The 27,760-nt window shown below is 35.0% G+C and overlaps 1 protein-coding gene across 3 annotated transcripts in view; it reads left to right on the top strand.

Moving 5' to 3' along the window:
* Positions 1 to 27,760, top strand: part of Homer1 (homer scaffold protein 1) — a 128,062-nt gene that overhangs the window by 13,406 nt on the left and 86,896 nt on the right. For all 3 annotated transcript variants that reach the window (XM_010604107.3, XM_010604109.2, XM_010604111.2), the window contains exon 2: positions 27,452 to 27,608. In XM_010604107.3, coding sequence (XP_010602409.1) covers positions 27,452 to 27,608 — 157 coding nt within the window. The remainder of the gene's footprint in view (positions 1 to 27,451; positions 27,609 to 27,760) is intronic.

Below are 27,760 nucleotides of genomic sequence, written 5' to 3'. Positions count from 1 at the left end.
CATGAGTCATACAAGACACTGGCAATGCAAAGATGAGTAGATATGTAAACAAATTTTATTACTGTGATTTAAGTGCTGTGATAGAGATGTACGTTTCATTTGAGAGCACACAGAAGGTAGCGTCCACCTCTGCCTTGGAAGGTCATCAACATTTCAAGTAGCCATCTGTTTGTTTTACACTTTAAAGAAAAGAGTTGGGGAGGAAGGAGGGATTGTTAGGGCATTTCAGGCAGAGAGTGGCATATGAAAAACTTTCAGAGATGAAGTGTACTAGTTAGAAAGCTAAAGCAGTTAAGGAAGAGCTGACTAAAAAAGTAGTGAAGGACCGGGTCCTATCGTGTTAGGGGAATTGAGCTTTTCCTTTAAATTAGTAGTCTTCATGTGTTTTTGATGTACCAAAAAAGAGTTTGAATATATTCTTTCATACGTTCATATTTGTAAATTCGATATCCTCTGTGTGTATACTTATAACAAAAATAGAAGGGAAAGAAGACAAAACTTCCTGAACTTCTCTTTAGAAGCTATTGCTTTAAATAGCGGTGAACGGTAGAACAATTTCAAGATATTAATATGCTTGCATTTTCAGTTATTCAGGCAATATGGAGTAAGTGCAGATTTGAGGGAGGGATACATGTGAGAAATACGGGTCTTAGAGACACTCAAATTTAGTTGCAAAATAGGTTAAATGTAGCACTGTAGTCATAGTGGCTTGAATTAAGTGAGTGAGATAAGGCTTAGATTCAAGACATGCCCGTATTAGCTATGTGAGTTGGCAGTGAATTAGATCTGAGGGTTGGAAGTAAAGGTATTGGCTTGCTCCCTCGGTTGAGATAGGGAACCAGAAGGAGAGAAGCAAGTTTGTAACAGAATGAAATGTTGAATTAATTGAAAGATGATATATTTATGGTCATCCATATGGGAATGTTTTACAGTTAAACACCCAGGTCTGATACTGAGAAGTTGGCTGGGGATAGAGTTTGAGAAATCATTAGAATATATAAGCATTGGTAGATACTCTGAATGTGGGTGAAATCATGCAGGATATTTATAGAAAAGAGCAGATCCTTTAGAAATAGATATTGAAGGGTCAGGTAAAGGAGTTGAAAGCTGTCAGGTGAGAGAATAGCAGTACAAAAGCCAAGAAAGGGAATGAGTTTCGAGAAATGAGTAGCCAGGGTGAAATGTAGCAGGATCATCAAATGAGGCAGGAAGTATCAATTAGATTGGTGAAAAATGGACTTTTAAAGACCTGAGTTTGAGAGGGTTCAGCCACCTTTGGTACAAACCAGATTACCACTAAATGAGGGTGATGAGGGAGGAGGAAGCCACCTAGAAATAGAAACTTCTCTGCTAAGACTGTATCTTTTAAATACAACACAACTTCAGCCACCTTTAGGAGTCAGGACATTCTTTTTGGCTTGTTAAAAAAGATTAAGCATTCCTTTCAGACACTAGGAAAGGAGTGCAGAGCTACTGGTATTTTAAAATTACAACAGAAAAAGATGATTAGTGAGGACAGAAATGGGAGAGGACAGGCAGGATAGTTAGTAGTGTCTGCATTATGGGCTGAAGGAGAGGATTTGACTAGATTAAGTTTGTAGGACAGGAGAGTGTTTAGAAGTTCCTTAGCTGATAGACTCCATTTCCTGAGTTCATTCCCTGATTCATCTGATAGTTATTAATGTGTCAGGCACCATTGAACCTTATGTTCTGGTGAATGGAAAAAAGACAGTCATCTGCTAAGTGGAGAGAATATAAAGGTGGACCAGAGCTATAGGAAGAGAGGGAAGAATGGGAGAGATTGCTGACCAAGAAAAATGTGTAGCTTAGAGGGCCCATCTGAGATGAGCCACAAGAGTTGGTGCTCTTGAAAGCAATCTAAACATGTTACTACTGTACCTGAGTTGGTAGAAAAGATTTTATGGTCTCCATTTTGCTGAAAATGAAGCAGAATATGAAAATGGGTATGTCCAATTTTTGTACAATTATTTTAATACATGTCATTTTCCCTACTTTAGTTTCCCTTTTCTTTGTATAAAGAACATTGTTTTTGTTAGTCTAGAAAGACTAACCTAATAATTAAAATGCCAGATATCACCAATTTCTTAATATTCACTGTCTTTTCTGTGAAAAATATTTTGCAGCCAAGTCCTGGAAATTCTTAGAGCTTTTCTGAGGGCTGGGTCTGTATTTAACATTTGTTTTCTCAACTTTCACTTGTGACCAAGTTTGTGAAGATTGTTTAGTAAGGTTTTGCTTTTAATCTTTTTTTCATATTTAGATTAAGTCAGAACTGTTAATTGTCTAAATACTTAAACATTGCTCTGATTCATTGTAAGAACTCAGTATATTATTATTTTGGAAACAATTTTGCAAGTTATCCTATCTTTTCATAAAAAGTTTTAACCTTCCTCTACAAGGTAAGCTTTCCTTTTTTCCTAGTCACTCAAGCTACCTATATCCCTGTACTAATTCTAATCTTATGATAGCTTGGATAGTGTGTGTGTGTGTGTGTGTGTGTGTGTGTGTTTGTGTGTTTAATATGGACTTTTATGCTAAAGCAATACATCATAACTAGTTCATTGAGCAGTATTATCTGTTTTGTTTTGTTTTGTTTTGTTTTGTTAGTGGGATTGAACTCGGGACCTTGTGCTTTGGAGGCAGGCAGCAGAACCACAAAGCTAAATTCCTGGGCCAGTATTAACCTTTTTTTAAATAATAATAATAATCAGTTAAAAGGCAGGCTAAAGCCTCTTAAAATTACATAAATTTTTACCCTTTGTTTTGTAAGATTGAATTTCATCATCAAGCTCTAAATTAGATTTGTTCTCTTTTAAAACTTTTTTTAAACGTATTCATAACAGGGCCATAATTTGTATGTTTAATTGTGGTGAGGCTCTGTCGGGTTGGGTCAAGCTGTCCAACAGGACTGTCATACATGTACCATTTTGGTGTTGGTTCAGGCTGCTGGATTGGACAGTCGTGTGTGTACCATCTGTGGTTTAAGCTGGTGGGAACATGTTAAACTGCTATGGGAATTTAGGCCACAGACATTATAACTGCTATAGTACAGCATAGCATAAAGAGGTGGGCCAGTTTAGCATTAAAAAAGGTCTCTAGAGCCAGACAGTGAATACATTTAAGTTGGTGAACCTCTTAGTAGCTCTGGTCCTGAGCAAGTTATTTAAGTTTTGTGTGTCTCAGTTTCCTCATCAGTAAAATGGGGATAAAATTGTGACTATAAAGGGACAAAATATCTAAAAAGCTATTAAAACAAATGTGGTCTTCAGGATCTATGTAATGAACATGGCTATTATTGCTACAAGATTTCAGCATTTTGCTGCATTTTTCTTTATTTTATAACCAACTGACTAAACAGAACCCATATGGTTCATTAAGAATGAAATTAGTTCTGAAGGCAAACTTTTCTTCTCAAACATACATTACAAGCATAGCAGCAACTTGTAACAGTACATGGTTTTCTGCCTGCAGAGAGCCCAAATAAGAAAGTATTCAATTACATTTCTAGTATTCAAGCACTGTATTTCTTTAACTTCTAAATAAAGAGCATGAAAAGCTTTTTTTTAATGCTGGGAATTAAACCCATAGCCTTACACATTATAAGCATGTGCTCTACCCCTGAGTTACATCCCCAGACTGAAAAAACATTTTTTAAATGTAAACTACCAAAGGCCAAAAATACGTATGTGGAGTTTATCTGTCCTCTACCAATCAAATATTCCTATAAAAAGTAGTGTGTTTTCCTTTTTCCTCTATATATTTTATTCCAAAGAAGTCATCTGTGTAATTTTCTGATTTTATTGATATTCATATTCTAATTTGGGAAGCTGTAGTAGAACCATGAAAGTATTACTTTCCAATAAGGACATTGAGGGCCTGGGATTTAGCTCAGTGGAACCATTCATGCCTCTCAAGAGCAAGGTCCTGACTTTGAGCCCTTGTACTGGGGGAAAAAAATAGTGTGCCAATAAGGAAGTTGAGGTTTAAATATTTATATGATATGAATATAATAATACTTTAACAAATTTTGTAAGATAAACATAAATATTTTTATGAAAACTCCTGTATAGTTAAGCCATCTTACCTGTCTGTCTTCAGAAAATTATTTTAACATCTAATTTGGTCTTACCTAACTTGTTCCCCAGTCGTGGGAAACTTTAAGGGCAGGTATTGTTAAATTACTCAGGCTGAGGTTTAATATGTAAGAAGGTAAATTTAAAAACCAGTAAAGATACAACTTCGTATTTATTAATAATGTTTCTAGGGCTGGGGATTTGGCTCAATGGTCCCTCTGCCTACTTTGCAAGCGCAAGAGACTGAGTTCAATCTCTGGTACCCCCCCCCAAAATAATAGTGTTTCTGCATTCTAATGGCAGCTTTTTAGACCCTTTAAGTTTCATGATGTGCAGAGATGGCCTTGTCTATAAGTTCATTCAACAAATGTTTATTGGGTACCTGCTCTATGCTTGGCACTCTTCTAAACGTTGGAATTATGGCAGCAGTAAGCCTAACAGACAGAAATTCCTGGCCTTAATTACATTCTAGTATATCAGTGTATATATAGTTGTATCATCGATGCATGGCACAGGACAGGTTTTTAGAAATAATCTTTTATACATCTTTTGAATGCCTCAGAGACTGAGCATAGCCAGGTTGCCTCGTCCACTTGTCTAGTCAGTTACTGCTAGGGGCTGCAAAACAGATTATGCTGGAGGAGGTAGTAGGAGTCTTTGGAGGATTCAGCAGTAGAGTGAAATTTCAATACACCTAAAAATGTAGCATTTACAATATAGATGTACTAGTTTGACACTGGAAGTATTTTTTATTTTCTTCCTCTCAGAAGTTTTGGATGTTGTAGTCTAACTTGAACACAAGTTAAAAGTTACAGAAATAGCTTTTAAAGTAGATTTTTTTCATGGTACTGTAGAGGAAAAAGCCTTAGAGATAATTTATTCTGCTCCCCCCACTTTTTTTTTTTACAAAAATGTTTTATTTTCCCTTGTTTTCAGGTGCTGAATGGTATCTTCTAAGCGAGACAGCTGAGAACTTCCCAGAGTTCCAGTGCTTGCTGTTGGTAGAGCATAACCTTTTCTTTTTCTCTCCCAGTGCAGAGAATGAACCCAGGGCCTTTGCTCTCAGCTACATCCCCAGCCCTTTTCTGAATTTTTATTTTGAGACAGGGTCTTACTAAGTTGCTCAGGTTAGCCCGGAACTTGCAGTCCTCCTGCCTCAGCCTTCCAGGTAATTGAGATTGTAGGTGTGGACCACCCTAACTGATGAGCCTGTCCTTTTGTTGCTGGGCTTTGTGTTCTTTTCTCTAGAAAGATAATGTCCAGCACTTATTACACTAATCCAGTAGTAAAATACTAACCTAAAAAATGGTTGTTTTATGAGTTTATGTTTCTCAGTTGTATTTTGAACTCTTCCTCTTCTCTGTATTCTCATAGTACTTCTATCACTTCCCATTCATACTATAATTATCTTCTATGTTTAAAAGACTATTTTCAAGGTGAACCCTCTTTGATAAAAGGGCCTCTGTGTGTTCTCTTTGTGTATTCCTGTTGGCTCCTAAGAGATTGACTGCCATACACTCGATAACCAAGTTATTGCACATACACTTAACAGAGATTGTATTTTGGGTTTGGTAACTATGCAGAACCCACAAAAATCTATTTAGTCCACAACATTTTAAGAAACTATTTAGCTTACCATCACATGTAGGTTTGAATCCCGGCTCTATTCTTAACTTGCCTGTGATTTTGGTTTCATCATCATTTTCCTCATCTGTAAAATGGGAATATGTATCCCATACGCCTTTAAGATTGAGGGGAAATGTATAGAGATGGTCTAGCATCTGATATACTAATAACCACTCAATGCATTTAACTTACTGCTACATTTGACATTTGTTTTCTATTTATTATGATGGTATATCTTTTAGTAAAATTGAACAGCTCTGTTGTGTGAAATATGTACAAAAAGAAAAAGAAAAGTCCATAGTGAAAAGTTGATGGCATTATGATATGATTGTCATGCTACAGTGTTTGGATTTTTTTAGTATACTAATTGTTATTCAGGTTTTTGGTTTTGAGATTTAAGACTGATTTACCATGTGGGACTGGTATATAAACTGGAATGGTAGTTTACTACCAAGCTAACACATTCTCTCCTATAGAAAATGCCACTATGGAAACCAAATTGTAATCAGAAGTTTGCATTTGAATTTAATATCTAGTGCTACTCTAGATTTATGCATCATTCTTTTCCTGCCACTTTGGATATGCCAGGGTCTCATTTCCTAATGAGAATGCTAGACATACTGCCCAATCACTACTTATAAATCCCCTGTTCTAACTTATGTAGTTTTCTGCTTTTGGGTTGCATGTTCATGAAGGAAAAAGCAAAACATTGGAGGAGGGTTTGTACTTAGTCATTAGCCTGTCATTTCTGCTTGAGTTTATAGCCTTTAGTTGGATTTTTTGGAGCTTAGACTCCTAAATTTTTTGAAATTTAAACTTTGTATTATGACAAATTTTCAGCATACAAAAACTGAAAGAGGATTGTATAATTAATACCCATGCATTCATCACCTAGCTTCAACAATTACTAACATAAGACCAGTATTATTTCACCTATATATTGTCTGTCCTTCTAAATTATTTTAAAGCATATTCTAAATACCATAAATTTTACCTGTAAATACTTGAAAGCATATCTTTAAGATATGAGGATTCTGCTCAATGGTTCTTTTGCCTGCCTTGCAGGCGCAAGGTCCCATGTTTGAGCCCTGGTACCAAAAAAAAAAAGAAAGAAGAGGGAAAAATATAATAAGGATTCTTGTTAAAATCCAGGATGCCATTATACAAAAAGAGAACCGTTAATAATTCCTTAATATCTAATCAGATATCAAAGTGCCATTAAATTATTCAGATCAGTTTCCAAAGGTAGTCCATACATTGCATTTACTTGGTATATTATTAAGTGTAAATCTATAACAGCTTCCTCTTCACTTCTTTCTCATCATTTATCAAATTTGTTGTGTAGAATTTTGCGTCCTGGATCTGGCAGGCTGCAACTTCACAGTGTCATTTAACATGACCCTCTATTCTATTTCTTGTATACCTGTAACTAAATTGGGCTTGATCAAATACAGGTGTAAATTTTCTCCACCAAAAACACATCATAGGTGGTGTGGTCTGTTTCCTGCTATTGCCCTACACTAGGAGAAGCCCCCCACCCTTATGTTAAAGTTGATCCATCATTATACAAAGTATTTTTTCGATGAAACCAGTATATATTGGTTTTCCCCAGTTTTATTTTCCAGGAGTATGTTGCTGTCAGACTTTATTGCCTTCTAATTTCTTTTCTTTATGGAGCCAGGACAAGCTTTTAAATATAAATTAGGTTATACTCTACCTTGCTTGAAAGTCTTCAGTCGTGTCCTGTTGCTCATAAACTAAAACCTAAACTTCTTTCTGTAAGGGTCTACATAATCTGGGCTTGACTTACTTATCTAAACCTCATGATGTTATTCTGTCCTTTGAAAAGTAGTGTGGCTTTGTTAGTAGTACGAATTCTTGCACTAGAACTGGGTAGATCACTTACTTGCTTTGTGTCTCAGTTTTCCCAGGTATAAAATTGGTATTCAAATAGTACCCACCATTAGGATTGTAATGATCAACACATACATCACATACTACATCAGTGCCTGTATAACAAATACCTGATGTTAGCTGTTGTGGTTGCTGCTAGTTACGTTGGTGCTGTTTTTTTCCAACCACACTGAACTTTTCCATTTTTCCCATCTGCCGAAGTCTCACCAGCCTCCAGATCTCGGCACATTGTTCTCTTATATCTTGCCATGTAACAAAACCATTCCAAAATTTAATGGCTTAAAACAATTGAACTTATTTATTTAGCTCACAAATTTGCAGTTTGGGCAGGGGTTTTGAAGGATGGTTCATCTCTCCTATACATTGAATTAATTGAGTCCTTTAAGTGGGTCGCTTAGGTGGTTTAGCAAGGAGAGAGCTAGGGTTGGGAGCCTTGATTCCTCCATGTAGGCTGCTTGGCTTTCTTTGCAGCATGGTAGTTCGCAACTGAGTGAGTATCCTAAAAGAATTAACCTGAAGCTGAATGGCTACTACAGATTACACTCAGAAGTAGGCAGTATCTCTTTTGCCTCCTTATTTTGGTTCACACAGACAGTAAAAGTTCACCCGGGTTTAAAGGGAGACCCCATCTCTCTTTTCGGGGGGTACTGGGGCTTGAACTCAGAAACTTGTGCTTGCGGGCAGGCACAGCACAACTGAACTAGATCCCCAGCCTGACATCTCTTGTTAAGGATATAGCAGGGTTCTAGAAGAGGGACAAGCTATATTGTCCCTCTCCATTTTTGGAGAATGCACTTTGCCACACACATGCTGTTGCTTAAACCTGAAATGCTATTATTCTCTGATTCTGACATTTTAGCTAACTCTTCAACCTAAATTAGACCATTCCTATTGTGTGCTCCCTTTCTTAGAGCATTTGATTTTCCTTAGCAGTACTTGCAGTTTATAATTATCTCTTTAAGTTCAGGAGGATTATGACCTGTTTATATGCCCAGTACCTAGCATGGTACCCGTTGAAATGTTAGAATGTATTATTTGCAACTTGTAAATCTAAAGTTTTACATTTACCCTAAGAAAACCATGTTCCAAGCTTGAGAACAGATACTTTGAAACAACCAGTGTACAGTCCTTCATTTCTTCAGTGCTTCGTATTTTATGTTCCATTGGTTAGGGTGAGGATGGGATAGAAAGGAGAAATATGTGTGAATGAATTTTGCTGGGGGGAGGGTGAACAGTTCAGATAGCTAAATTCCTACATACCCTTCACATACTTTTCAAAACATCCTGTTCAGAGCAAGAGAATTGCATCTTGTGCTATAAATATTTATAAGCATGTTGGCTAAGAAATACTCAGTCTTGTCAGGGAGTAGCAACACAGATACATCTTTACCCAGGGAACACTCACCAGACCCTCACTAGGAGCCAGTGTTTTCTCACTCTCCACCATCCTAATGAAACCGGTTATCCCATTTCTTAGGGGATCAGGTAGGGAACAGATAACAGCAAGAATAGCTATTCATCGACCTAGGTGAAAATTGTTTTTGTTTTGCCTTTTAACTTTGAGCATTGATGACATTGTCACCTGGGAACCATAATAATGTGGGGTAGGAGTTCCTACAAATTTGAAAGAATTTTGTCACTTAATGAATACTTCATACAGCCTTGCTCTGGATATTGAAGACTGAAATGTGAATGAAATGCACATGCTCCTTGTAGTTAGTAGTCATTTATACAGACTACTTTGTTGCTTTATGTGGTGCAAATAAAACATGATGGTAGATAAGTATCTTTTTGTACTCCTATTTCTTTATATTTTTTATGACATTTACACAAATTCTAATTTTTAATTACCTAATAGGACATTTTGATTACTTAGTGGTCAGCCTCTTTCCCCTCTAGACTATTAATTTCACAAGGTCAATTTGTCTGTTTTACTTGTTACTGTGCCTAACATAGTAGTACCTAGCAGATAAGATAGTTAATAAATGTAAGTTAAAGGAATGAATAAGATACTGATACCATATTTCATATTTGAGATTTGTGACCTAGGAAAAGTTGATTTGCATTAGAAAAGTTAATATTTTCAGTCTATAGAAGAGCCTAGTGAAAAAAGTGGAATATTTTCTAAAATTGATATAAAAGTATAATAGCTTATGTAGCTACAATACCAGTTTCAGAGGGAGTAAGGAAATACAATGTATTTTGCTAGCATGACAGAAGGAGTGATGCTGTGAGATTTTTAGTTAGTTGCAAATTAGAAGTTAAGAAAAAAAGAGAGTTAATTTACTTTTTATGACCGTATACCATTATCTTCTTTGGGAATAGTGAGAAATCTTAGGCTGTGATAGTGATGGCTAATCTTTTAGAGACGAGTGCCCAAACTGAAACCCAAAACCCACTTATTTATATCACAAACTACCAACACTGTAATTAAACCTGCATACTGAGGTTTTAGTTTAGAAAAAGTTACTCATACATTAACATCTTTTGTTTTAAAAGAAAAACAACACAGGTGCTGTAGGATCACCATCACTGGGCTATGGAATTAGTCTTGGATTTGAATTACGGTAATACCGATACTGTGACTTTAGCTAATCTCCCCACTCCTCAAAGTTGTTTCTTTAAAACTTTTTTTTATATTCTAGAATTATTTTAAGATAAATGGGGAAAAATATATATATGGTATTTACATGTAATAGGAACTTAACAAAATATTAGTTCTTCCTCCACTTTTTTTTCCTATTTAACAGTTTCATTTTTGTAACAATGCTGCTACTTCTGGATGACATGTTGATTTATTTTTAGTGAAATGGGGAGGAAAAATAGCCTCACTCCATTATGCTTCTTACATGTGTGGAGGGTGCTGAGTATTGAATCCAGGGGCACTCTACCATTGAGTTACATTTCCAGCCCTCTATTTTTGAGACAGGATTTTACTAAGTTGCCCACTTTGGCTTGAATTTGGCAGTCCTGCCTCATCCTCCCTTGTAGCTGGCATTACAGGCATACACCACCAAGCCTGGCTCTTGTTACTTTTTTTTTCATTGAGTTTATTGGTACTTTTTAGGTATACAGTACAGTTACATTTATCATTGAGATCTTGTACCTTGACATGGTTGGTTCTCATTTTTTCCATATACACGAGCCCTTCCTTCACCCCACCCCAACCCTTCCCTATTTACAAAGACTTTGTTTCTGTTTTTTTCCTTTTCTCATATTTTTGAAAGCAGCCGTTCTTTCTGGAGTGATATCGGATCTCAGTGTTGTTTTAATTGGCATCTCTCAAATGACCAGTGATGTTGAACATTTTTTCATATATTTATTTGCCATTTCTAATTTTTTATCTGAGAAGTGTCTTCTTTCAGATGCCCATTTTTGCACTGGGTCTTTAAATTGGGGGGGTCTGATTTTTTTTGAGTTCTTTATATATTCTAGATAATAGTCCTTTTTTAAAAAATTGAGTTTATTTTAGGTATACAGTGCAGTTGCATTAATTATTGGGATCTTGTACCTTTACATGACAGGTCTTGGTTCTCATTTTTTCCCCTTGTCCCTGCCCTCCCTTCACCCCCCTTCTCCTCCCCATTTACAAACACTTTATTTCCATTTTTTATTTTCTCCTATTTTTTCTTTTCCCTTATTACCTTTCCCCTACCCATCCTACTTTCCCTACACCTTTAGCCCTTTTCTTCCTATCTCACATTGTCAATTATCTCATTAGGATTTTATGTACCATTATAGTTTTTCACACCAGAGAAACTATTTGATATTTACACATGTGTGACTTATTTATTTCACTTAGGAGTATATCCTCAATTTGAACAGTTACCATAACTTGTTCCATGTCAGTAATTTGCTGTCCTTGAGCTTTAATTTTCACCAAGTTATGCTGTAGTTGAAGATGCCCAGTTGTCAAACATTGCCTAAAATTGATTTAATATAAAGTGGGTTTCATTAAGATTTTATACTGGTTTCCTGTAATTTTGTCATTATTAAACATGCAGTACTTTTTGTGATCTATGACTAGAAACTAATTTTAATAGAATTTGGAGTTATCTAAGTAGTGGTGAATTAACAGATTTTAAATAGATCAGAGTTTCTATCATCTTTTTTATTAGTTTCCTTTGTGTGCTGTAACATTACCATAAAATTAGTGGTATAAAACAACACACATTTAAGGGACTTTTTTTCCTTTTTTGGTATATATGAGGGTCTTCCACTTGTTAGGTAGGTGCTGCACCATTGAGCTATAGGCCCAGCCCTAAAACGACACACATTTATACTTTTACATTTCTAGAGGTATGAAGCTGAACACTGGCTCTAGGTGAGAATGGTTCCCTTGCCTTTTTGCCCTCTTTCTTTAGTGGTTACCTCTTCTCTCATCTTCAAAGCTACCAACATAAGCATCTTCAAAACTCACTGCTCCTCTTCTCCATCACATGACCACCTGTGTGTCTTCCTGTTAAAAGAACAATTGTGATTTACATTTAGTACCCACCGAACTAGTCCAGAATACTCTCTTCAATCTCAAGATTGTTATATTAATCACATCTGCAAAATCCCTTTTGTCAAACAATATCCACAAATTCTAGGCTTTAAGACCTAGATATCTTTTGGGGGTCATTATTCAGCCTTCCGTGATCATTTAAAGGGGTTATCAACATACTCTACTTTTCAAGTGTTAGACTTTTTAAAATGCAGTCCTACTTTTAGTCTGTCAGTTTACTGAACTCTTCTGTTGATCTTCCCCTTTTTCCATCAGCTATTTTCATGTTTTAGCTAATGAAGTGTATCTGTGTCCACATCATAAATATTTACTTGTGATAATTCACAAGAAAAAGGTTATCTTAAAAGTAAGATCATTTTCAAGGATTTAATAAGTGCAGTATTTTCTAAATTAGACCTTAAAACCTATTTGAGAAAACTTTATGGAATTTAGCCTGTGTGTGTGTGTGTGTGTGTGTGTGTGTGTGTTTGTAGGAATGCATAATGGTCCCAAAAGGTTTTACAGAAAATATATACAACTTCCCCATAAGAATAACTAGTAGGGAAGTTGAAACCTGAAGCATTTTCCAGGAAAAAACTCCTCTATCAGAGACCAAACGGTGTGGACTAGTTGTGACATCTTATTTCTGCAGTGCATTTTGAGGTGTTGAGATAGTGATGTGATGGTTCATTTTTGACAGGTTGGAATTATTACTCCCAATGACACCCAAAGCCAAATTAAATTCATTGCACAGGTGGGTTGGGGATTTAGCTCATTGGTACCGCCGCCTGCCTTGCAAGCACCAGGACCTGAGTTCGATACGCGGTACTAAATAAATAAAATAAAATGATCCAGGTGGTTTAACAACTAGAGCTTAGTTTCAAGTGAAGCATTTCTGGATACCAGCTTTGTCTCCTAGTACAAACTCGCTTATCAGTGTGAGAATGACTATAGTCTACATCTCTAAAATTCCTTTTAGTGTTCTATTAAGTTACATTCACCTAGATTTTCAAATTTCTTTTGAGCCAGCCACCAAATTTTCATTGACCCACTAATTACCAGATTTTGACATGCATAAGACCTCTTTATCCTTCTGTGATCTGAATATCAAATACAAAAGTATGATGATTACCAGTTACCAAGAATTTAAAGGAGAGCAAAACTAAATACAGATAAAGATAAAAAGTGATAAATCAGTTTTTTTGGAGCATACTTACAACTCTGGGCTAAATTTAAATTTAGGATTTACTGTGGAGTTACTTTCTCTCTCCTTTCATTATAACTAAAAGTAGTCATACTTAAGAATCCACGTCATTCTTTCAGATTACATGCATTGCCTGTGAAAACCTGTCATATATTTCAGAAATTTCCCCAAACCCTGTCAGGATATCTGAAAAATTTTAAATGACAGTTAACTAGTTGTATTGATTACTCTTTAAATGCACATAATCTGAATTTCGTCATTCACCCTGATTTTTAATAGATTGCTTATGGCAGAATTTTGCTGCCTTTGAACTTTGTTGTGTAAAAAAATTCATATCCAGTGTTCTGATATACAGCCAATAGAAGAAATAATGGAGGAAAATATAATTGAAACAGTAAAGCACAGCCTATATCGGCCAAATAACTACTCAGGGGAAAAACTCTTGCTGGCAAGTAAATGATAAATTGGGGCAGTGAATTCAAAGATGCATGAAGTTTACTATATGTTTTGCCAAAGCCAGCACAAAGACAGATTTCAAAAGATGTAATATTTAGGTGTTTCACCAAGTAAAATTAACTTGTAAGTAGTTTGGACTGTACTTAATTATTAAAGCCTGTTTGGGAAGTAATCCTGGAAATACAGAATGTTACATACAAAGTTAGACCGCTTTCTTATAGTCCTTTTATTTTCATCATTTCAGGAGGCGCTTCAAACTTTTGTGCAAGGGAAAATAACTCTCTGATCTAAGAATGGTTCCACTTCTGTAACAATAAAATAAAGTAATATATAGTATTACACTTATGAATATATACTTCAGTCTTTGAGACCAGAAGTTGGTTATTAATTCCAAAGTATCTCATATTGGCTAGATTTCATCATGCACAGTATTTATGAAAAGGTAGTATACGCATATTTTGATAAAATGTGAGTTTTATCTATATGAAAATACTTTATGCTTTTTTCTCCATCTTGGTTTGGGTTTTTGTTTGTTTATTTTTCCTCTTTTCCTGACACAATCATCTTAAGAAGCTTCTGGAAAAAATAACTAGGAATTTAATTGTTCCAACATTTATTAAACACCTATTGACTAGAATCAAGCTTGGTGACAATAGTAAATTCAGGGTTTCCTGGTGATTGAAACTGCCTTCACATGGAGCTACATCCCATTTTTATTTTAATGTTTGAGACAGCATCTTGCTAAGTCCTTTAAATTCACTGTATTGTGCTCCAACTTGTGATCTTCCTACCTCAGCCTCTTGGTGCTGGAATTATGTGTGTGCACCACCACACCTGGCTTTGAACTCAGGTTTATGTGATAAAAGAATTTCTTTCATTCAATGTAAGAAAGAATATGGTCTCTAGTACCAGACTCTGTATGCCAGCAGTATAGTGTGTCCAGCTAATTACATATCTTCTCCATGTCTTAGGTTTTTTTGTCTTCAAAAGGGATAACAGTAATCATTTCACAAAGCTTGGAAAGATTAACTAATACAAGCATTAGCTTGGAACTATGATCATGTAGTAAGCTCTCAAAAATGTTAATTATAAGCATAGAAATTACTATATAAACATTTTAAAACTTTAGGCTTTTTTTTCATGTTTGAAAGCATGTATTTAAGTTTCTTAGTTTGAATTATCTGATGTACGGCTTCCCTCCTTTGGCACACCTGATTGAAGTTGTTATTAAATGATTTATTTTGTGTTTAATTTGTGAAAAGGATGCTGTTGTGATATATAATTCCAACTGTAAAAGATTAAAAACTCAACTTTTGTCACTATTTTTTAAATTCAATATCTGGTATTTAAGCCATTCCGTTTTTATTATATTAGATCTGTAACTGTATCAGAATAAGTTTCTGCAGAGAATCTTCAGTTTTGTAAAATGAGTAAGGTCAACACTAAAAGTGTAAATAGGAATCAAAATATGTAATTGATATTGTGTAAGGAAAAATTGTCTAAAGGTGTAGGAGAAGTGGGAGGGGTAGGAAAAAGCTAAGAGGGAAAAGGAAAAAAATGGAAACAAAGTCTGTAAATAGAGAAGGGTGGAGGGGGGTGGAGGGCAGGGAAATGGGGAAAAAAAGTAAGAACCAAGATATATCATGTAAAGGTACAGGATCCCCACGATGAATGTAACTGTATTATATACCTAAAAATGCACCAATAAAGAAAAAAGGGGAAAATTAAATGATATAAAAGCTGGATAACCCTGGCAATTTAGGACATATAACACTGTATATGTATTTATACCTGTGTATTGAGGATGTATGCGTACAATACCAGATGCTAGTTGTTAGTAGACTTAGAGCTAGATTACTTGAAGACCACTTGGAAAGATGTTAACCAACTGTATTTAGTAGTTATGAGTACAGAAAACTTCATTAGGTGAAAGTAAAGAGTCATTTTAAAGTTTAAAGGATGCTGGAATAAAAATACAAAGATACTTTTAAAGCATCTCTGGATTACTTGTATCTAATACAGTGTAAATACTATATAAATACTGGTTGATTCTTATTTACACTTTTAGTTTATCACACCAGAGAAACTATTTGATATATATACATGTGTGTTCTATTCATTTCACTTAAGAGTATGTTGTCAATGTGCATTGACGTAGCGATAAATGCCTAGTTTCTTGTTGTTTATGGCTGAGTAGTACTCCATTTTATAAAAAAAACCACATCTTCTTTATCCAGTCTCCAGTTGGTGAGCAGTTAGGCTGTTTCCAAGTTTTAGCTATTACAAACTATGCCACTATAAACATGGGTGAGCTTATATCACTGTGGTATGATTCTTTGAATTCTTTGGGGAAGTTACCCAGCAGGGCAATAGCTGGGTCAAATGGGACTTTTAATCCTAGTTGTTTGAGATAATCTCCATATTGATTTCCACAGTGGTTGCACCAGTCTGCACTCCCAACAACAATGAAGAAGGGCTTCTGTCTCTCCACAGCCCTGCCAACATTTGCTACTGGTTGATTTCTTGATAGGAGCCATTCTTTTTGGGGTTAAGTGAAATCTCAGTGTTGTTTTCATCTGCATTTCTTGAATGACCAGTGATGTTGAACATTTTTTTCATATGTTTATTTACTGCTTTTACTTCTTTGTCTGAGAAATTTCTGTTCATTTCAGATGCTCATTTTTGAATTGGGTTTATAAATTGGGGATGGTCTGATTTTTTTTTTTTAGTTCTTTATATATTCTGGATAGTGGACCTTTGAGGAACAGCTGATAAAATTTTTTTTCCTACATTGTGGGTCGTCTCTTAGCTCTGTTGGTGGTTTCTCTTGCAGTGTAGAAGCTTTTTAAAAGTTGAGATCCTAGTTGTTGATTCTTTGTGCTAGTTCCCATGCTACTGAGGTTTTGTTCATAAAGTCTTTTCCCATGCCAGTGTCTTCAGATGTCATTTAATTTTTTTCAGCTGAAAAGGGGACTGTCTTAATAGCTAAATGTGATTTAAATTTTCCATTTTTGTCAGCTTTTCAGTTAAAAATTATGGATGAAACTTCTGTCAGATGTGTACAAAATAAGTTGCAATTATAATCCCTGTAATGATAATGGTATTTTTGCTTAGTTATCAGAATTCCAAACAAATATATTTCTAACTGAAGGTATTTATCATTTGATATAGGAATAAACTAGGTTTGAGACTTTTTCCCTACTTAACTTTCCTAAGAATGAATATATGTATGCATGAATGCATATATTTATATATCCTCATCCCTTTCTTTTTTTTTTTTGAGATAGGGTCTTGGTAAGTTGCCCCAGCTGAGCTCACACTTAGACTCCTCCTGCCTCATCCTCACAAACCATTAGGATTGCTGGCATGTGACCTTAAGTCACAGCCAGGTTGTGACTAGTTTAATGGTCGGCAACAGTACTTTAAAATGTAAAATGCCAGTTTATCACACTTGCTAAGGGTGGTGTGTATGTGTTGTTCCATGAATGGTATGCTACATATTTACATATGCTTGTTACAATGTAAGTTGCATCATGATCAAAAAGCTTAAAATCCTGAGCATTTAAAATGCTTTAATGTTTATGAAAACCCTGTGAAGCAGGTGTACAATACCAATTTTATAGTATAGAGCAGGTGTCCTAAGTCACTTATAGCAAATTATATGAATAATTATTTTTAAAAATGTAAGTTAAAATGGAATTCTCATTAGAAGCCATAAAACTGCACATTGAAACCATGAGTTATTTCTTCACCTCTCAAACAGGATTTTTTCTTTTGGTACCGGGCATGGAATCCAGGCCCTTGCATTTACGAGGCAGGCAGCAGAACCACTGAGCCAAATCCGTGGCCCAAAAAGGATTTATTTTTTACATTTATGATAGAACTCATTGTTAGTAAAATTTTGAAGAAACGTGATACTTTCAGAAGCAGCCACTGGGTGTTTAAATTAGTTAAGTCTTTCCAGAAAAAACTTGGATGATGCATATCATTTTAATGTGCATATCCTTTTGACACAGCAGTTCTGCTCTAGTAATTTAAGGAAAGACTAGTACACATATGCAGTGATTTATAGGGGTGCCACACTGTAGTATTTATAACACAAGGGTGTAAATTAAAATGTCCAGTACTATGAAATAAATTATGAACATCTGTGGTAGAATAGTATATAAACCATGAAAACAAGTTGCAGAATATTCAGTGACAAAGTGTGTTATGAAAATTCATAAATGAGTGGAGGCAGTATACACGAAAAAATACACAGAAGATGTACTCACTTCAGCCATTGCTTTGCTTAAATACAGGTACCAGAATGATCCTTCTAAAACCCAGGCATTAAAATACACTGGAGAAAGGAACAGAATAAAGCAAGTATGGCCACTGAAGTTGACAGGGAGAAGGATAGTTACTTTTTATATGTGTGGAAATTTTTCCATATATGCAGGTCTCAGTGATACCTTGTCAAGTGCACAATTCTTCAAAATCTTCCAGTGGCTTTACATCACCCAGGTGAGAGTCATAGTCCTTAATATGGCTGCATGTTAGAAACCAGACTTTGCCCTCAGCATCAGTGATCTGGTTGGGCCAGCCCAGCTTCCCTGGTTTTTCGGAGCTCCCCAGGTGAGTCTCCCACATAGCTGTAAAGAGACCTGCCCTAGGATGTGACTTGTGCTCCCTCCCCAACCTCATTTGCCCCTTGCTGTCTTTGACTCCAGCTGCACCAACCCTTCTAATATTTTCCCAATCTGCCAGGCATACTCCACCTCAAGGTGTGGTGGTGGAAAACACCCAGGAGTTTAACCTGTTTGTCAGTACAAGTGTGTTGGTACTTTTGACTTCTAGTATAAATAGTAAGTATGCTTTGTTTAAAAAAATTTTTGTTTTGATGCTGAGCTAGGAGAATATGTTAAAATGACACTAAGTGAAAAGTTTAAGGGATTTGCCACTACTCCACTTCTCCATTAATCCACTTCTCCACCATGGAAAAATTGAATGTCAGAAACTGTGGTATATAAAATTAATAGTAAGCTTTATAGTGAAGGATCATATTCATATTTTATTTTGTTTTCTTCCTGTACCGGGGTTCAAACTTAGGACCTTGCATTTGCCAAGAAGGTGCGGCACCACTGAGCCACATCTGTGGCCCCATAATTCACCTTTTAAAAAGCAAATTATGCTGTATCTATATATTAATTTTCAAATGTTGAATGGCATCAAATATAAGAAATAAACAAATATATTCTGCCCCACTCTAGTGAGTATTGCCCCTAATTATACTTACACATACAATATTTTATGGGTGAAATAGATACGAGAGGCAATGTCATTTGGCAGTCCTTTTTATAATGTTCTTTGAACATTGAAGTTGTTACTTAAATGCATTGAGTATGTGTACTTGTTTTTTACTCTGAATGTCACTGTGCCTTTAGCAGCTATGGAATCAAACTCTGAGGAGTGTGTAAGTACTAAAATCTCTTTTGTTAACTTGTGGCCTACTGGAAGGATTGAAATTATTTTTTTTAAAAAACCTCTTAAAGGCAGAGAAATGGCATATAATAAGAATATAGTATTGTTACTAAGTGTATTTTTATAACAATTTCCAAATGGAAGTTTTAAATTTTTTTATATCTACTTCAAATGTTAAGCAACATACTTGATTTCATGAAGTTACTTTTGATGTTCAGTTGCAATGCAAACAGTAAGTGATTTAAAAAAAAATGTTTCATTTGTGCAATTAACAAGTTAAAAGACCCAAGGAATTCAGATCATAAATTTTCTAAAAATCCTTCCAGAAGACTTTTTGTAGTTATTGGTATCACATTTAAGTCTGTAAAACTTCTGTTACAGCAATGATACTTTATAGCTTTGTGTTTGCTTTATAGTAACTCACAAGTTTTTCAAAGCATGCACCGCCAATGTTTTTAGTTTGTCGCTAGATGGAGCTCTTGTAATACAACTGTGTTGGCATTAGACTAATCTGCTTTCCTCCAAGTAGGGCTAAATTGTTAAAACAGAAGCACTTAACCTGCTGAAAGATAATATAGTAAAGTCTTGAAGTCCTACATGTAGATAAGGACTTGGTGAACAGAACCCCGATTGCACAGGAAATAGTACCAAGAATTAACAAATGGGATCATATCAAATCAAAAGGCTCCTGCACAGCAAAGGAATGGGGAAAAATTTGCCAGCTATTCAGACAAAGAACTAATATCTAGAATATATAAAGAACTCAAAACAAATTAGATAACCTCCCCAAATAAAAGATCTAAAGTGGCAAATGAAATGAATAGACACTTTGCAGAAGTACAAATGACCAAGAAATACATGAAAAAATGTTTAACATTGCTGACCATTAGAACAACACTGCGATTCCTCCTTACCCCAGAAAGAACAGCTATCATCAAGAAATCTAATAACAAATGCTGGTGAGGCTGGTGAGGGGGAGCCCTTCTACATTGTTGGTAGGAATGTAAACTAGTATAACTATTGTGGTAATCATTGTGGAGATGCCTCAAAAAGTAAAGACAGAAATTTTGTTTAACCCAGCCATTCCCCTTCTAGATATCTTCCCAAAAGAATAAAAGATATCATATTACAGTGGTTCGTGTGTAGGCATGTTTATAGCAGCACAATTCACAATAATAGCTAAATATTTGAAGCAGTCTGTGTGTCTATCAGCAGATGAATGGATTAATAAAAGTGTTTGCACACAGTGGAGCACTACTATGCCGTGAAGGATAAACTAAAGTCATTTGTAGGAAAAATGGATGCACCTTGAGACCATAATGTTAAGTGAGATAAATCAGACACACAAGTTTAAATATCACATAATTTCTCTTATATGAGGAACACAAATTTAAATAAAATAAAACAAAACAAAATATAAGTAGGAATTAGGGAGATGGATCTTTCTCAAATGGAAATGAAATCTTGAGATGGAGGGAGGGAAGAAGCAGGAAAAGATGAAGAATTCAGATATACACATGCATCAACTCCACACAAGAAATGTAAACATATACTGCAAATGTACTAATAAAAATTTTTAAAAAACATTCTGTATATTAGCAATCAGCTGTTAAGTATATAATGTGGTAATAGGAGTATACAGTTGGTAGTATGCTGTTAGGTTTTGTATGCATTCAGTCTTTGGCGGTATCAAAACAACTATTTTAGTCAATCGAATTTTTCTTAGGGTTGAGAGGAGAGGGAATTACTGAGATTGATTTAAACCAGTTCCCTAATAATCCTGTAGCATTACAATTTATGATACTAACTTGCAAAGGACAGATCTTTTTAGGAAATTTCAATGCTTGAGGCATACTGTGACTTCTCACAGTGACGTTGAAGCTTAGTTCTTTAGTTATTAGTGGTGATGTTAGATGGGCATTATGTAAATTTTCTGTCCACTTCTGAACTTACCTTACTGTTTTCCTTTATTCTTACCAAGTTTGTACAGCTTCTTTAGCTACTTGAAACTTAAAAAAAAAAGGTAAAAATAGAATTTCTTTGTTTAACTTCCTATTTATTTAATCAAGAAAGATATCTTAGTCAGAAATTAGAAGTACTTTCAGCACTTTAGTCCTGAAGTTAGGCATGTTTGTATTTCTGCTTCTGTTCTGCCATTTGTAAAGACACCTTTAAAAAATTTTATTAGTATGCTTGCAGTACGTAATGATTACATTCATTGTGAGGAATTGGTACATGTACACAACATATTTCAACCCACCCCCACTTCCTACTACCTATTTTTTCTTCCAGCATCACATTTGTTTATGTACTTTGTGTTTATCAAGTAAATTGTTATAAACACGGACTAATAGGCCAAAAACATGCAAAACCCATAAAACAATTATACTAAATGAAGGTACCCTTTTAGATATATTGGGCATGCTGGATTATAGCAATTTTCCCTCTTGTCTGTCTTTTATTTTGCACTGTATATATTGAGTTGCTTATATAACAGAAATTATGCAGTGTTTAAGCTTATATGTAAAAAGACATCTTAATACTGGTGCAAGGTCTGTAGACTATTAGTAGTTTAAGGTCACAAATACAAGTAGTACACAGGGTTGGGGATTTAGCTCAGTGGTGCTGTGCTTGCCTGGTGAGCAAAAGGTCCTGAGTTCAATTCCTAGTACTGGAGTAAAAAACAACAAAAGGAAAAAAATCCAAAACCAAGTAGTACCATAGTCCATTGCCCCATATCCTCCTTCATCCAGCCTCATCCCAGAGGCAACTGCTTTTTAAAATTCCAACTTTTTTTTTTTTTTTGAGACAAGGGATTGCTTTTGTAGTTCAGACTGGCCTTGAACTCATTGTGCAGCCCAGGCTGGCCTCAAACTCATTCAATAAATACTATTCAGCCTCTCAAGTGCTGGGATTGCAGGCATGCACCGCAACAACTGGCAAAAATTCCTTTTCTTTTGGTGGTTGCCACCATACAGCTAATTGACTGTTTGTTTGTTTGTTTGTTAAAGGCTTTGGGAATTAAAACCCTGGAACAGAAAGTCAACCAAGTGTGCACTTGTGCCATTTCCACATTCTGCTTTCCACTTCATCCTCCCCGACTCCATCTCATTGCAGTTATTTTTATAAGTTTATCCATTGACTAGCTCTACAGTTTTAAATGGGGTCCCAAAGATCTAGTTGTTTGTACTGTGGGGTTGTGTTACAAAGTTCGCGAATAACCAGTCTAGCTAGCCAGCAAGTTCTAGCGAACTACTAATCATATTTTATTAGGGGGCATTGCAGTTTATTACATGTAAACCTCTTGCTTCAGTTACCATTTGTGTATATTTTTAAATAAGTGTTTCAAATGGGAAATTTGTTAATATCAGAAGTCTGGAGTTAGACTAATTTGTTCAGTGACATAATAAAGGAAACAGATTCTTTGTTTTTTTCTTCTACTTTATTAACGAGGAATGTTGGCCTTTATTTTCAGACATGTTCTCCTTAGAGTGATCAGGTGGTTTCTTGGGGCTGGGTATCATGTAAGAGAACATCTTTGCTTGTATATGTAATTATCTCTATCAGTTTTCCTAGAAGCTTCCAGTGGACTTTTCTTAGTCATTTCACTGACCAGAATTACTTTAGAGATACATTTCAAAACCAGATTCTGTCAACAGTGGGATTGCCATGATTATCTGAATCGAAGCTGTTAGTTGTTGACAGGTGGTGGGGTATTTGAGGTTTGTTAGGATTGTGGAAGAATAATTGGTGGGTAGTTAGGGTAGTCAGCCAACAGTGTCTGCAACACTGTGAAATCATCAGAGGAAAATATTACAACCTTGTTTCTAGCGTTTCTGCTAGGCTACTTATGAAAACTTAAGTAGGAAGATTGGGGAATTATTTGAAACCATAACCTTTTTTTTTTAATGTTTGCTATAATATTTATTTGTACTTACATATCTGAAAAGGACCTTTGTAAGCTAGGCATTAAAGGTAATTGGGAAATGTATCATTTTTCTTCTTTCCCTTCAAGTCATATTTACTGGACACAGATCTTTGTACTTCTTTGGAACAAAGATTTATTGAGTAAACACATAATATTTGGAAAAATATAGACTTCAGTAATGGGTTTTAAACAGCATTGTCATTGTTTTTTTTTGTTTTTTTTTTTGTAATGAAAGCTATCCAAATGCCAAATGTTAACTTCTTGCTTTTTATCTAGATTTAGACCTTGTATACCTCCTGAAAAATAGTCTTTTTCTTTTCGGTTTCTTATGGTCCTCATTTATTTCTTATTACACAGATGCCTGAGAGCTAAATTGTAGTAATTCTTTATGTCAAGTTAAATGAGTTTGAATAAGCTTTATTTTTAAAACCAAATTCCGATTCTTTTTTCTTCAGTTATCTATACCTTAACATTCTTTCAATTTTCTACATCCACATTGTTTTAGAATCTATCACTTTTTCAAAATTTTAATCTTAAGATGAAGAACTTCTGAATTATTCTTACACTAGATTTTTTATAATTCATGAAGTAAAGCCCCTCTTACTTTTCTCCTTATAGATGTATAAAGAACTCACCAAATAGATGATTGTCTAGGATGAAAATGTGTGTATGCATAGTTTTGCTATTCTAAGCTAGTTTAGAGCATTTTATGCCAAATCTATTTGCTTTTAAATTTGAGTTTTAGATTAATGTTTAGTTTCTTAAAAGAGAGTATTCTTAACAAATATCTGTTTCAAAAATGATACTGTAGTTGTTACTGAATAAGACTTCAATTTTGCATTATCATCTGTTTTCTAGTGACCATCACTATATAAATACATTCAGTAATATAATTAAATTGATAGAATATCAAACCCCAACTTTCAGAAGTTAATTACCTCAAAATTTGTTCTGTGATTCTTAAATTGTAGTTATAAATGTAAACTCTGTAAGATGGTAAGATGTTATATGAAAAGGGATTTGAGATGAAATAATTTTTCTTATGCTGTATTATTCAGTTTAAGTGAGTTTCTTTAATACAGAACTTATAACCCTTAATATTTTAACATGCATTATAAATACTTCAGAATAGGGTATAAAACGGTGTTTTTAAAAATTGTTTAAACTCGTTTCTCAGATTGTTGCTCCATAGAACACACTTTGAGAAACAGTGATATTTAATCCAGCTAGGATTTCTTTTTTTTTTTTTTTTGACAAATCAAGATTTTATTTATTATGAGAAATTGGGGGGGTCATTTAAGATCCAAGCCCTAAAAAGTAGTTTATAAAAATAAAGTTATTTCTTCTTCCTGTTTCGATACTTAATGTAATTCTGTCATATGAAGTTATGTATTACACAAAAGGCAAAACACTTTTTGTTTGTTTGTTTTGGTACCAGGTATTTGAACTCAGGTCCTTGTGCTTGCCAGGCATGCAGGGTGCCACTGAACTACATCCCTGGCCCCAAAATACATTTTTAAAGTAGTTTTTCTATAAAGGAGAACAGATATAAATGCTTCCCTAACTCCACCAGTTAAAGATAAGTGTTTACTAGGTTGCTTGTCATCCCCAAACAATAAAAGTAAAACATGTAGTTAGTATTTTTGTGAGTTGTTTCAAAGGAGATGGTGATTTTGACCTTTATTTATAAGTGTCATCTAATTTATTTGATAAGTTATTAATCTTAATGCTTGGACACTTGGGAGAATCAGTTTCAAATAGATTTCTGGTCTAAAAAAGATAAACGCTTTAAGATTTCAGGTATACCTTCTCTAATGCTTTCTTCTACAGCTTCTCTTAAATGAAATTTATTGACATGTATAGTGTTAATATATCTTGAACAGACTGGTCATGAGATCTGGTGAGTCCCCAAACTTTTCACCCCAGTCTAGTTTTCCAGCTCTGAAGAAATGTTTTTAGGTTCTTCATGCCCACTTCTATGTGCAGACTCTGTAGGTACTGTATCTGAATTCAGACAGCACTGGGCTCCTTCCTGCTCTCCCTTGCATCCCCCCAAGTCTCAGACTGTACTCTTGTTTTTCACCTGGGCTGGTGGCACTACTGTCTTTTTAATCATCCAAAGTAGCAACCCAGGAGACTTAGATTTCTCTTTCATCTCTAGCATTGGGATTCCTCAGCCTTGGCACTATTGATGTTTGTGGCTGCATACTTCGTTACTGTGGGGAGCAACCCAGTTTTTTGTAGAGGTTCAGTAACATTCCTGACCTCTATGAACTCTACAAATAGATGCCAGTGACATTCCTTAAGATGAGACAAGTGCAGTGCATGTAGACACTCCTCTCATCTCTCTCTCTCTCATCTTTGTCTCCCCTCTCCTCTCCTCCTGGAACTTTAATTGAAAGGTAAAGAAGAAAAATAGAGCATGGGATTTAGCTCAGTGGTTCCACTGCCTGCCTCTCAAGCACAAACACCTGAATTTGATCCCCAGTACCAAAAAAAAAAAAAGAAAAATGGGGGCTGTAGGGTGTTTGAAGTATCAGATTACAGAACTAGCCTCACTTGCAAGTCAGGGACTGAGAATGGGAAAAGAGGAAATGAATGGGACCTCCCAGTTCAGAATTCTTCATCTTAGCACAGTACTCACCTGTTAAGTGAATCCATATATAACAGTGGTTAAGCAAAAAGAGATGACTTCCTGCTTCATGGTGTGGGGTGAAAGACAAAATTTATTGCTTCCTTTAAAAACAAAGTCTTTAAAAGGTAAAGCTTTATTGGAAGTTTTAAGAAAAAAAAACTGGGCAAGAGCCAGGTTCTTCTGGGAAGGCCCCTCTTTTCCACACCCCACTTTAAGGACTGACAGAAACTTGTGCGGCTAGCCCATCATTATTAACTTGATGAGTTGTTTTGGAAGGACCCAGATTTGCCTTAACTGGTTTTTGAATTTCTCTTACTTCCTTTCCTCTTTAAAGTTACTATTTTTAAAATATTTTAAATTTTTTAAAATTAAAAATTTTGAATTTAATTATAAACATTAAATAATTACCAATTAAAATTCTCTAGGATCTTGAGCTGCTTCAAAAAAAGAGTGATACAAAGAGTAGTAAAAAGAAAGAGATGAGATTATGTGGGGGAAAAATGCTCTTTCCAAAAGTTTTTATTTAGAACTTGGAAAATTTTGCATTATGAAGCTTCTGTTATACGTAGATAGTTCACACTTGTTTTTCATACTGTAATAAATTTTGTAACATGTTTTTAATGTTTTTACTTTTAGTTCTCTAAATTATGAGTTTTTAAATCTCATAACTCTAAAGCCCTAACTAATCCTAAAAAAAAATTTGTGGTTTTGAGCTACTTTGTTTTCCATATACTTTTCAATATAATATGTGCATGTAATGTTGATTGCAAACTTCCCAAGTAGATTATCTATTATCGGGACAATGTGTTTAACGGTAAAACCTTGTGTGGGTCAAATATAAGACACTTAATATCTTAACAGAATATAGTCCTTTTTTTATTATTCATAGTACTTCTGATCTATAAAGGTGCCAGGAACCCTGAGTTAGCAAATACTGAGCCATTTCTCCTAGGGAATCTGTAGTGTCATGTTTTTACAAGCCTCTGGCCATGCACTTTTGTCAACCATAAGTACATAGCATTGCATTATGTGTCTTACTGCTTAAAGACCTCATTTTAACATATATCGTTGCTACATTACCATTGAACTCAAGGCCAACAGCATTAACTCATGCCTGAAAGTTGTCTAACACATATGTTTTCATAAGGCAGGTCACAGACAGCACATAGGAACACTTCTTCATCACAATGTTGAGGAACCATTTTAAACAGAAAAAGCACTAATGAGCACAAAAATGCAAAGCAAGCATGGTTCTAAACAGACTGAAAAGGACAGTTTATGTATTATAAATACGAGGACAGGAAAATGGAGTATCATTTTACTCAACTTCAGATGGAAATGTGGCTATCAGCAATTCATGGTTTTTCACTGCTCTTTTGGATATCTGTGGAAGACTAAGAAAATGCCATAAACATTTAATTTGGAGGGTTACAGATAAATTTTAGAGAGTAAGTGAATTTGTTTATGTACTGTGAATAATCAGAATGGGCTCTAATTAATTGTTTCAAAAAAATTTAACATTGAATACTTAAAATATTCACAATTAAAGTTTCTCTTATTTATTTGGGTGTATGTGGGAGTTGTTAGCTAAGCATCATTCTTATAGTTTTGCGTTCTCTCTGTCATTTTCTTTTCTCCCCTGCAGGGAACAACCTATCTTCAGCACTCGAGCTCATGTCTTCCAGATTGACCCAAATACAAAGAAGAACTGGGTACCCACCAGCAAGCATGCAGTTACTGTGTCTTATTTTTATGACAGCACAAGAAATGTGTATAGGATAATCAGTTTAGATGGCTCAAAGGTAAGTTACATTTACTTTAAATAACCTTACTATTTTTTTTTTCAGATTTCTATCATCATTAAAATAAAAATTTCCTTTGAAAAAAAAATTTTTTTTACACTAGGTCTCAATATATAATTCAGGCTGGCTTTGAAATCCCACCACCCTCCTTC

This window comes from Fukomys damarensis, unplaced genomic scaffold (assembly GCF_012274545.1).
Source record: "Fukomys damarensis isolate Sample0158 unplaced genomic scaffold, DMR_v1.0_HiC HiC_scaffold_1, whole genome shotgun sequence".
NCBI lineage: Eukaryota > Metazoa > Chordata > Mammalia > Rodentia > Bathyergidae > Fukomys > Fukomys damarensis.
This window is presented reverse-complemented; position numbering and strand designations above follow the sequence as displayed.